Raw genomic sequence first — 13,381 nt, forward strand, 5'->3', positions numbered from 1 at the left:
CTATCCTGAATACTATACTGTCGTGTCCAAAAACACAACGGTATATGGCTTTCCCCTCATCAACTGTAAGTGTTACTTTATTATAAAAAGGCAATAAGATTGCTAAAATACAAGTGAACCTTAAGAAATCCATGCTGATTCTCACAGATATGCTACTCTCATATACCTAATGCTGTATATGATCTCTCATTAATTTCTCCAAAACCTTAACAACTGAAGAAATACAAACTGGTCTATAGTTTGATACTTGTATTCTACTACCACCGCCCTTATGCAATGGCACTATTTTTTCCCTCCTTCCACTCCTTAGGCACCTTTTATGTAGTCAAACTCTTACTGAAAAGCCAACTCAAAGGAGCTGCAAGTTCTTTAGCACCTCCCCTCAAAACACACGGTGAAATTCAATCCAATACCATTGCTTTATTGACATCCAGATAGTGAGTATTTGAAATACACTCTCCGTTCTAAACCTTGAACCTTCCATATCCCTCTAGTATTAAAATCCACCTCTCCAGGATAAAATATCCCAATAAAGTGATCATTAAACAACTCCACTATGGCCTCTGCACCCATCTTTGTTTAACAATGTCATTCTTCCACAATTATTCCTCCTCTTCCTTCCACTGGCAAGATAACTAAAGAATTCCTTTGGAGTCCTTGGTTCTTAGGGCCAATCTCTTTTCGCATTCAAATTTTGCATTCCTTACCATGCTAATCACTTTCCTGGCCTGAGTCTTTTTCTTCATGCATCTGATCTACACCCTTATATCTGTTCCATAACCTTTTTTCATCTACAGTTCTCATTTGATATAGTTTGTCAGTCACTTTACACCAAACGGTATTCTCTTTTCACTCAAGGTATAAAACTTGCCATTGCTGCTAATAAATATTTCTTCACTAGTTCCCATGCACTGATGATATATAACCTCCTTCTTCTATAATCATCTAGAATTACTATAATCACTTTCTAGGATTATTATAATCATATAAATTCCTTTCTTCTTGATACTCCTGCATATTTATTCATCCTCTAACACAAAACCACATGGTCACATTCTAAATCCGGGTGCAAGGATGTCATCTCAGTTACAATCAGATCCTTTGATGCTATGCCCAAATCCAAAACTTTTGGACCTTGTGTTCCTTTTACTACATGTTGCCTAAGAAATTTGTTCCTCGAGAATTTCAAAAGTTCAATTCCCTTACTGCCATATGCAGCTTCTTCATCCCAATTTATACTACTGTAGTTAAAATCTCTTGTAGCGATCATTCTTTTTGCACTTGTCAAGCTCAACTGCCTCAACAACTCCTGCTTCTTCACCCCACCCTATGCTCCCTGGCTTATAGCAACATCCCACTAAATATCCTATCCTGTCCTGCCCACATCCACTTCACACCACATTATCTCAAAACTGTTAGTGACAATGCTCTCCAAATCCTCCACTCTGAGAGGTCACAATTCATCACTTATCATAAGCAATACTCCACCACTAAGTTTTCCCTCCCTATCCTGCTAAAAAAATGCTATACCTCGCTACTTTTATTCCACTTTTATTTGTATCTTTCATCAACCATGTCTCAGTGATCCCAATAATCTTTGGACAGGCTGAGATTATCTGTGCTAATAATTCATCTCCTTTATTCTGGACATCCTGGAATTTGTATATAGAAACATTAATGCATTGTCAGTGTTTCTATACCTATCATCATTCTCCCCCAAACTCTACTCGATTGTACATTATATCATGCGTTTTCCTTTCTACCAAGTGACTATTCCCATACGAGGTCACCCATGCTACCATCCACCCTGACAACTGGTTTCAACTAGTTTCCTGCACAAGTACTCTCACTTGTCCAGAGAACAATATTCTTTCCAGATGTCCTTCTTCATTCAAATGCAGGCCATCTGTCACATACAGTTCTTTTCTGTCCAAAAAATGCACTCCAGGCACCCACATAATCCAAGTGTCTCTTTCAACACATTCTGGATATCATACCATTCATTACTGACACTCTTCTCCTCAGATCTGCATTATGATACCTAGGTAATAACACTCATTATCTTCCCTCTCTCACTCTTCTGCCATACAATCTGATGTATTAACCTTAGATCTCTTGCCACCCGGTTCACACAGCCTCTCAATCATTCGTACCTACAATCATCTCATCTACTCTTTCCCCTTGCTTAGTTACCAGTCACACAGTCTATTGTTCCTCCAGGCAAAACTCCTCTGGCATTCTATTTTGCACTCCATGGATCGAGTTTCCATACAACACATCTCTTACCACTTTATTTCTTCCTTGCTCACCTGCATCCCTCACTCTCTCTTTCTCCTCTGACACTTTCTCTCCTTGTTCTCCCACTTACCTGCTTTCCTGTCATCTCTCTCCATCCCTAGCTTCTGCCTTGCTTTCCTCCCATTTCTCTCTTCCTCTGGTTTTCCTATTCTCTCCCCTTGTATCATTTCCATTAACTCTCTTTCTCTCACTCCTACTCTGACTTCACATCTGTCCTTTCCCATCTCCTAATCGCTCTTTTCTTTTTCCACACTTCTTAACTCATTCCATTCCTCATATGTTCCACTTCTCTTGGTGCATCTATGTCTCTCTCCAAGCAACCCAGTCTTCCTCGTCACCCTCCCAATCAACATCATCTTCTGAACATGCACATGATACTTGTCTTCATCACCCTAAATCACGCTACTCATCTCTCTCAATCAGCATTCACTCTTTTCTGGCATAATACTGTGAAGTCTGTTATGCTAATTTCCATACCACCCAGTTCTTTCCATTTTCTACATTTTAAGCAGATCCTGCACTCCCCTGTGTCTCAATGTCACATTTCTAACTGCCACAATGCGGAAATACTACAAGAAATGCACACCACAAAATTTGTAGTATGCCGTGTTTAAAATAGTGGTAGATTGGGTGATAATGTACCAGCAAACTGAATTGCAGCAGTGGCCATTATTCAAACAATGCACAAAGAATACTGACAAACTACACCATAATATTATGTTAAAGTACAAATTTGACAAGTGTAACAATCCACAGACAATACATTCTATCTAGATTAGACTGCCTGTAAATTTAAAGCAAAAACTCTAATAAATTATATTAAAAACTTCCCTTTCTTCACTACCATCTCATTAACATGTCCTACAGTATCATTATATATCCAAACATAACTCAAAATTAGAAATTATATTTGTTACTCATGACACATTTTTATGAAAAACAATTAACTTTTATCACAGCATTCATAATGCATGAATCTTCTATTATTCAAAATAAGAGTTTATTATTTTGACAACAATATAGTTTTAAACACACCTCATCATTAGATGCATTTTCTTTTTCATCATGATCAATTCCTTTACATTTCTGTAAGTACGGCAAACATTCTTTCTGCCATATTTTTAATTCCTGTTCATATATATCAAACACACAAGAAATGCACCCACCACCACAGCAATCAGATGGGAGAGGTTCCTTTGGTTTACGCTGTAAAAGGTCATCTGGAAGTTCCTCTTCTTTTAAATGACTCTCAGTGCTGTGTATAATAATATTTTATATCATAAATATAATATAACTCCACTAATAAATATGATTAATAAGAATATTGATTAATGAGAACATTTTAATTTAAAATAATAGTCATACATTTGAAAGGAAGTTTATTACTATTATTATTATTACATGAAACCTCCAAGGTGTCATCACAATATTTTAGAATCAGTTTATTATCATTATATGATGCCTACAACAATTTCCAAAACTCATAGCAGAAGACCACTCTACACTACACAACCTACTCCAGAACCAAAGCTGTTTATTTGTGCGTGCATGCATGTGTGTCTGACTGTTATACTATTCTGCAGAAGGAAATCCCAAAGTTTCTGGCAAGAAAAAACCCTGCTATCTCTTAAAAAACGAGACTGGTTAACTCACGTGCAAATGTAAAAGTCCATAAAAAAATTCCTCAATCAATGACCAGAATCAAACCCAAGTCTTTTCCAAATGAAGAGCACATCACATCATTCTTTCAACTGCATTATGGAGAACAATCAAGTTATTAACAGTAGAACTACATGGATTAAAAAGACTCGTTATGTGGTCTCCCTGCCAATGTTTATATATACAAGATCATCAAACTTTGCCATAAACTCAGTGGTGTAGCTAGAGCTTTTTCAGCCCGGAGCGGTCCCCAAGTTTGCCGCCCCTCTCAATACACACCAAAAATACTACAAAAAGTCAAAACGACGTAGAGGGAAATAAATTAAAACAGTATGTTTATTTGTGAAGTAAAACTTTAATTTCAACATTCTAAAATGTTATTTGTCTTGCTTTTCTGTTAGCAAAATCGACGATGTCATTAGCGAAGTCTATTTCATAGCAATGTAGGTAATTCTTAATCAATTTTATTTAGAAAAACTCCTCTCCCAACTAGCAACACTTAGAGCAATTGTGAGGAAAATTCGCAATAGTATTACAATATTTGGAAGTGAGTTCTCGAGACTGTATTTTAGAATTAACTGCAAAAGTTCAAAAATGTTCAAAATGCTGCCCAGGGTGGACCGCCCCCTCTGCCCTCCCCTAGCTACACCTCTGCATAAACTCTTACCATTTCAGCAATCAACACTTTGACAATGCATTCCACTCACTATACAATGAACTTTCTTTTCATTCTCTTGCTCATACCTGCCTTATACAGCTTCAATGATAATCACTTGTTCCATCTGCCAACCCCTTCTTTCCATTCTATGAAAAATCATATCCATATTAATCTGGTAACACCGCTCCTCACCAACTTAAGTGTCTCAATCATATCTCCCTCCTACTCTTTCTATTTGCATAGCTTTGCAAATAACATTCCCTCAATCCATCTTCATATTTCATATTCCAGATGATTGATATTTCTTCAAGATATCCTCATCCCCTTGAAAACAGGTTGACCAGACTGTAGCACAGTAATCCATATGCTCTTGATGACGGTCTTATACATATAATGGAACCAACATCTCTTTGCTTTCACATGTCAAGATCTGCCTTGGCATTTTCATAATCCATTGTGTTCTCACAATGTGATGCTTAAACTTCGCTTGCCAACTCATAAAGTCTATTCAGATCTCCCTATAATGCAACAGGATCTGTTCTACATCTCAGTGCATTGGCCTATAGTTTGGTAAAGCAGTTATGTGCTGTATTTATTCCATTAAACTTCATAAGTTCAAACTAGCATGCAAGTCTAAATATTCTATAGTGAAAGAAACACTAATGAAAATCAACAGTAACTAGCGACATCCTGCATCATTTAACATATAAATTTATCTGTAGGAGTAAATTCTGTAATAAACTTGAGTAATCAAGTTTATTACAGAGTTTATTAAGTGGATGAATACTCAAGTTCACAAAGAAATATGTTACATAAGAAGAAAGCTATAAAAAGAGTATCAAGCTGATATATCAATTATCATCATCATCATCTTCCTTATACCCTCTTTTACCTTGTGGTGTCAAGGGTCCATTGATCATCGGACCTCACTCCGTTTACAGGATAAGGTGGTCAGCCTTATGCCCCAGTGTATCCTATGGCCTGTAGTGTTGAGTTCTCAAGGCCAGTTTGCCTGCTTTGCTGGATGAAAAACCCCAGAATAAACTGGGGAAAAAACCCTGCTGTCCACGCCCAAGACTGGCTAACTTGGCTATGGTTGAGGAAGATCCTTTAGCTCCTCATGTCACCGACGGGAATCGAACCTAGGACACTCCTTCCCCAAGCATACGGTTGCGAAGCGCATAGCCACTAGGCTAACCGCATGGTATATCAATTATTAAGTATGATATTAACATCATCAGGCCACCATCGACTCTTTGGAGATGTCACTGCCACACACACACTCAGCTCTTCATATCATGGCTTAAATGCATTCATCATCTTTGCACTCTCTCAGACAATACATTTCAATATAACCTACCATTCTCTATACAAAAAAAAAAATCCTACTCCTGATGCTCTTCTTCTTATACAGCTTTAAGGATGGCCCATTTGCCCCATTCTATGAAAAATTTCATCCACGTTAATCTCATAATAATCTACCACCAAGTTATATGTCTCAATCATATTCTCCATTGCTTCTATCAACAAGACTGCAAATTGCATTATCTCAATTTGTCTTAATACTGAACATTGCAAAGACCAGAAAGTGCCTCAATCAATCATCTCTGGATCCTTTCCAATATCTCATCCTGATGAAAATAAATCTGTGCATAGTAATCCACATGTGGCCAGATCAAAGCCTTATACAATGGAGCCATAATATCTTTACTTCTATGTCAGTGTTCTCTATATCATTGCCATAATCCTCTGTCCTGTCATCACAAATGTTTTAGCAATGCATCTATGAAATTTTAGGTCCTTGTCCACCATCATCCCAGATCCCTCATCTTCTTCAAGATATCCCCACCACCTATTCACTCTGCACCCATTCTCTGCAAAATCTTAAAACCTTGCACTCTGCAATATTCAACTGCTAACCCTACTTCCCTGCCCTTTCATGCAATCTATTCGAGTGCTCTTGCAAAGCTACATCTGATCTACTCGTCTACTGATCTACTGTTTGCAGATGCTGACCAAATGGGCATCATCTGCAAACAGTTGCATATCGTCACTCAAATCTTTCCAAATATCATTAACGTACAAGTTAAATGGCAATATACCCAAAACAGATTCTCTGGGCACACCACTAGTGACTTTCCTCTTCCAGGATATCGCTCTACCATAAAAGTTGCAGATGCCTACTAGATATCTAATCTCCAATCCAGTGAACTAATCTACTATTCAACTCCCATTCATTCCAAGTTAATTACCAACTTTCCACTTGACAAGTTAGTAATTAACTTGGAACTCTGATAAGATGTTTGAATTTAAGATCTGTGAACCTTGTTTGCCCTTTGTTATATACTCAAGTAGCTGTCTCTCAAAAACTCCAGAAATGAATTTCTGAAGTTTTTGAGACATCTCTTCATTCCAGTCTATATTACCATAATTATAATCATCCATAATGATCACCTTTTATTTGCAAAGCTAATTTATCTATACATTTCTTCTCACTTCTCACTCCACATTACCATATCTACAGAACCTCCAAGATATTTCATCCTATCCATCTTACATCCTACTGGCTCAAAACCACTGACACTATTTGTCCTCTGCATCTCCTTGGTGGGGGCATAGCTCCTTTGCTATAATCAACAACATTCCTCCTCTCTTTCTGCACTGTTGTCTTTACAAAAAAACATCATCTCTATTCCTGTCATCAGGATGTTATTTTCATCCAGCCATTTCTCACTTATTCTGATAATTTTTGGGTGAACAAAAATCAGTTTGTTTCTCTTATTTGGGATATCTCCGACATTTGAAAATAAACATAATAGCACATTTCTTTCTGGTTCTAAAACAAGTCTCACTAACATAACTTCTTGAATGTGATTCTGCCATACCACTATCACCACCAATCCTACATCCCCACCCCTCCCAACCCAAACATTCCTCTCACATCCCAGACCATCTCAATCGTTTCTTCCCTACTCATGCATCCACTTCTGCATCAAGCATCCACACTTTTGCCATGTTTCCCTGTGTACTTGTGTTCCTGATGTCTCATTCCCATCACTCACACTACTCATCTCTCCATTCAGAAACTCCTTATCTTACTTTTCCACATCATCTCTTATTTTCTCAGATCTTCTATTCATTGTGATCATTACTCTTCCTTCAAGTAGCAACAGTCTCTCCAGCTGACTCACCCCCAAAACCATTTAAATGCAGCTGATCACTCATACAATTCTAGCCATCGCGCAATTTATCTCATATGTTCAGAAATTTAAGGGATTTCTCAAAATCCCTAAAATTTGTGTGAAGAGAAAAGGATTTCCATTTCTATTCACACAGCTCTGCTGGCATAGAATTCATAATCGCTCACTGTCTCAACTCATCACTATCATATCTAAGCAACACAGTGATGACCTTACCTACAACATTATCTTTTACTTTTCTTAACAACCTTCTGGAATATTTGTACTTTTTATTTTTAAATAAAACAAGCTTAGCAGTCCTGATAATGAATATTGATGTTGAAAGTTTTCATAACATTTTTATTAACATTTATAAAACTGGAATGTAGATTTTTTTTATATATATTTTTTTTATCATACCATATATTAGTAGCATTTGCTATCACTGTGCTTTGCATATTAAAAAATGCTCTTTCCTATTGTGATGATTTTATTGTCTAAATATTTGTAGATGTTCTGGGTAATACATGCATACTGATTCCAAATTCTATTAATTTTTACTGTCACTTATTCACAAAATATCATTTTTACTTTTACATATGATGTAACTATAATTAATATACACTCTCTACTGCTTTCAGACTCTACCTTCATTATGCCATGTCTCTGTTTTCCTCTAGATCATACTGCCATTTCTCACTTTCTTCTCTCTCACCTCTCCATTCACAATCATGTCTTCACCATTTTGTACTTTAGTATCCTGTTCTTCCACATCTCTTACTTTCTCAAATCTCTTTTGTTTAGAGTAAGAGATGTGGAAGAACAGGATACTAGAGTTCTTTAGCCACTTTCACATGTAGCTTAACTTCTTTCTTACATCTCATATGGCAGGGTTTCCTCTCCTAGAAACTTGGGTTTTTTTCATTCCACAAAGAGGCAAACTGGCAATTAGAATACACACAATTAACATGCATAATACACAGGCCTCATAACCTGAGTTGCTTCGGTTGTAAAATCTAAATAAATTAAACCAAATCTTTCTTACAATTTTTCTCAGTATTCTTTAAAGACGAATGCTGACTTGCTGTTTAGGAACTTTCCACATGATGCCTTCTCCAGGATAGCCTCTTATCCAGGATACTCACTATGAAATTCTGAACTTGCTGTCCTTTGCTGTATCAATGTATTCTGAAGATTTAGTCATTAGATTTCTAAAATTTAGTTATCTTAAATTTTTTTCCACTTTTACCTCTGGTAACAGTGTCATATCTGAGTCTATAATTCACCTCTGAGAGCTGCTCAACTGTGATTCCTGTTAAAAATTTCGCATATATATTTTTTCATTTGAGTTTGATACTCATTTTTATCCTGCTTAATACTACACAGTGATTGCTTCCTATTTCAAACCACCTGCTCTTGCATCCTAAAAAATTATCTTCTTGCTTTAAGCTTCAACTTCTTGCATTTAGTACTTCAGTGCAGACAGTCTAGCCATCATGTTCTTCATCTGCCACTTGGTCTTTTCATATTTGGTTTATAAAAATAAAAAAAATAAAAAATAAATAAATAAATAAACATATATACGAACACAGAGATGCAAGAAAATTTATTAGTTCCACAATGGCAATCAACAATAATATAGTGAATGGATATATTTTTCACAAGACAAAAATGTACATTTGAGAATTAAGGAATAAATTGGTACATCATATTTCTCTGTGTTTTTTGTGTATACAGTATTCAGAGAAACCAACTATTATATCAGTGGTTCTTAACCTTTTCGAAGTCACGGAACACTTTTGAATTATAAGAAAAATTTGGGGAACACCAAAAGCTTGTCGGCTTTTGCAGATTTCAGTAATATCAGGTCTAATATGTGATATAACCATGCTCACTACTTTGTCTATATTAGTAAGACTTTCATTATTTTCAGTTTTTATATTGGTTAATATTGAGAAACCAAGCTGACACAAATATGATGTTGAAAACTGTAACAAAATTTTCAGTGCCCTTGTGGAGAGAGCTGGATGTTCATGAATAAAAATCAAAATTCCTCAAGAGTTATTTCAGAGAATTTCATTTTTAGAGTACGATCTGTTGACAAGTTACCTTGTCAACAGATCATACTCTAAAAATGTTGTTCTTAAGATGAAAATTCATAATTCGATGTATTAACTGTGACCAATGGATTGCGTATCCATTTAAAAATAAATGTTGGCCGATTGGTAGAGCCTCTGCTACTAATGGCTCACGCAAAAAGTTAAGCAAGTTTAAGCGTGATTAGTAGTTGGAAGGGGTGAATCGTTCGATGCTGTTGGCACACTCACTCACTCTCCCTCGATGAGTATTTGGACTTCCTGGAGGTATCACATAATCAAATACAGCCTCCATCTGTCGAAATTAAGTTTTCTGCCGGCCTGGTTGGCCGAGTGGTTAGCGTATCCGCTCTCCAGCCAAAAGGCTGCAGGTTCAAATCCCACCGTGGGCATGGATGTTTATGATTGTCTGTGAAAGCACTAGTGGTGATAGTCGGCGGTAGATGCCGTTGGTCTTAGACGATGAAGATTGGTGGAGTAGTGAGACTAAGAGTTGTAGAGTTAATGCCCTCCCTCGACGAGTCTTTGGACTCCCTGGAGGTGTGATATAATAATAATAAAGTAACTTGAAATATTTTCTTCCAGTATTGTTAAATGTTCTGTTATAACGGAAATAATTCCCTCAACTTTTTTATTATGGAGCGAAGGAAACATATCAAGTGCTTTTTTTTTTTTTTTTTTTTTTTTTTTTCCTGATATGCTTTCCAAAGAGATACTTTTTTCTGAAAAGCTTACAATCTGTCAGTGGATGTCAAAATATTTTCATTTTTCCATTGGATACTTGTATTAATGCTATTTAAGTTCTCTGCAGCATAGAAATTGATTCACTATTTCTTTTTCATTAATGAAATGAATGAATCCTAGTATATGAGCTTTACTGTTAATATCAGTGGATTCATCAATTTGTGAAGCAAAATGCTGTTAGAAAGTTTATTGGTAACTGTTTTCTCAATAGCATCTGAGGTATCTTTATTTTTTTATTGAATCGTTGGAATGAGGAATTTTCATAGCCTTTTTTTGCTTTGTTGCCAAACATAACGTTTACTATTTCACAACATGCTGGTTTGTTCTGTTGGTTTAGAAGTCAACACGCATAGCAATCTTCAGTTGTTAGGATTAGAGTAGCCAGTTACACTTAGAACTGTGTCATGTGACATCTTTCACCGTGGAACACTTGTAACCAGTTCACGGGACACAAGTGTTCCGGGGAACACCGGTTAAGAACCACTGTATTATATAATAGTCTTTACTAAGAAATGGCAGATCCAGTTCTGGAATAGGCAATTGGGGCATAATTATTAATTTCATAATTTTTAATAATGGTATTTCAAAATGTTATCATAAAAATAGGAATACTATAAGACAGGGAAAAACTGATAATTTTTATTTTAATATTCGTTTCTTTTTATCGCTTTTAACCGAAATGCAATAATTTTGTACTGATTCCGCCACCGTCTAACCACATATTTCCACAGCAACTTACTCAAATAAAAATTCTGTTAAATAATCAGAATTTGACGCTGTTGACTGCTTTGCAGTATTAAGCATGCTTCATTTTTCTATAAAATGGAAATTCACACTAATCAGATATGCGAATTGCCACTGAGTCAAATATGATCATTAATAACCAGTCAATTGTATAAAAACTTATCACCCATTCTGCAGAATTTAGATTCAAAATTTATTTATTGTACGACCAAAATTTTATAACACTGGAATTCTACATAAGATATAATATTATTTCTTCCAAATCCTCCATTCCAACCAAAACAATCCAAACATCATAAAATAATTCGAATCTAAATACGATGCCAGAGTAACTACTAGTGACACAAGGTGGTTAAAAATTTACTGCCCTTTTTTTTTCTTGAAATATTATAACATTTCTTTTATTTTATATTTTGTTTTAAAAATTCGAATACAGAACTTTGCCTTGTCATCATTAAAATAAAGACATAATAAGAATTTAAAAACCTTTCGAATATTCAACATAGATAAAATTAAAAGAGTTAAGTTCAGACAGAGCGATGGAGTCTCTAACATTTTTCAAATAAGTAACATTTTTGCCTTTTGCTATGAACAAACAAGGATACTTATACACCTAAAATGCGTTTAAATACATCGAATTACCAAGTAATTTTTAAAATGCTTTAACTGTCTGATATAATAAAATCAAAAAAAAAAAAATCAGCTAACGCCTTTTTATTCCCCGTATACGGGGAGTAGGCGAGGCCATTTAGCCCTATCTAACTTTTGGAGACTGAGTGGGCAGTTCAATCTCCACTGGTACCAATCAGAGATAGATGGCCCAAGGCTATCACTAATTAAGCGGTACTCAGTGAAGAGAGACGGCTCAAATGTGCCGCCATCTCGTGGTCCCTAACCCTAACACAATATATTTAATGTCTGAAATAATGTGGGTTCTACGGTCGATTTTCTTGAGTTTACAGGACGAAAAACCCGAGATTCCGGGAGGAAAAACCTGCTTGCCCGTGCCAGAGATCGACTAACTCGGGAACCGGTCGAAAAAAGGCTTAGAAAAATTTCCTCTAGTCGCCGACTAGACTCGAAACCAAGTCTTCCTTCGTGCGGCCAAGCCCGGTGGTTGGCAAACGCCACATCCACTGAGCTACACATCAGCGGTTATAATTTCCTTAAAATCATTCCTCGACAAAATTGCCAATTTTCATCGGGGACAATATATTACCTTTTGTATGTTTTCGAAAACTACGATCTACGAGTTTCATGCCGAAGAACTATAGGCGAATCCAAGCGTATCCCTTAATTTAACTTACTTCGCCAGAAAATATAGCCGTTTGGCTTTTCATCTTAATACTATTTAGTATTTGAGTGCAGAAGTAGTTTCGTTTTCTTAGAAAACTTAATCAGGTGCATAACATGAAAAGAGAAATATAACAAATGTACATTACAAGAGGCAGCTATAAATTAACTTTCAAATGTAATGCTGACATTTGAAGCCATCCAAGATGCCATGGTATTGAGCTATACGTTCATGCTGATGATGAACTCATTTACGCCAAAGTTGGATAGCTGAAGAGTGATAATCACATAGGTTATATCTACAGATAGTATAAAAATGGACCAGACTGAGGACAATTTCTGGTGACTTCCCAGTTCTTCACTCCAATTCATCATAGCATCTAAAAATGATTTCTGATTTGTTCCAGATCACTAGATGAAAGACAGTATCCACCTCATTAGGGAAGCAAAATTAATAATGTAATTAGATAGTGTGCTGGAGCTAGTTCTGCCATATGTAATGTTCCCACAGATGTACTGTACTTCTATACGATACTGAATGGGTTTTTCCATCTGACCAATATATATATGAGATTGAGTGGTTGGAGGAATGCTTAGGGGTTGGCCAAAAAGATGAGGAGAATCAGTTATAGGGGAATTAATGTATAGGATAATAGGTGATAAGAGAATGAAAAGGAATTACTGAAATGTGCATAAATGTCATTTAAGTA

General features: G+C 36.1%; 1 protein-coding gene across 1 annotated transcript in view; it reads right to left on the reverse strand.

The window, feature by feature from the left end:
- The window catches only part of LOC150104226 (NADH-cytochrome b5 reductase-like), a 145,756-nt gene extending 134,096 nt beyond the window's left edge, over positions 1 to 11,660 (reverse strand). The window contains exons 1-2 of the mRNA XM_090396851.1: positions 11,374 to 11,660; positions 3,334 to 3,553 (exon numbers count right to left, since the gene is read on the reverse strand). Of these exons, the coding sequence (XP_090252977.1) occupies positions 3,334 to 3,553; positions 11,374 to 11,438 (285 nt within the window). The 5' untranslated portion in view covers positions 11,439 to 11,660. The remainder of the gene's footprint in view (positions 1 to 3,333; positions 3,554 to 11,373) is intronic.
- Between the last annotated feature and the right edge of the window lie 1,721 nt (positions 11,661 to 13,381).

Source organism: Typopeltis vanoorti, chromosome 8, assembly GCF_054136105.1.
Source record: "Typopeltis vanoorti isolate ZY-2024b chromosome 8, IOZ_Tvanoo_1.0, whole genome shotgun sequence".
Taxonomy (NCBI): domain Eukaryota; kingdom Metazoa; phylum Arthropoda; class Arachnida; order Uropygi; family Thelyphonidae; genus Typopeltis; species Typopeltis vanoorti.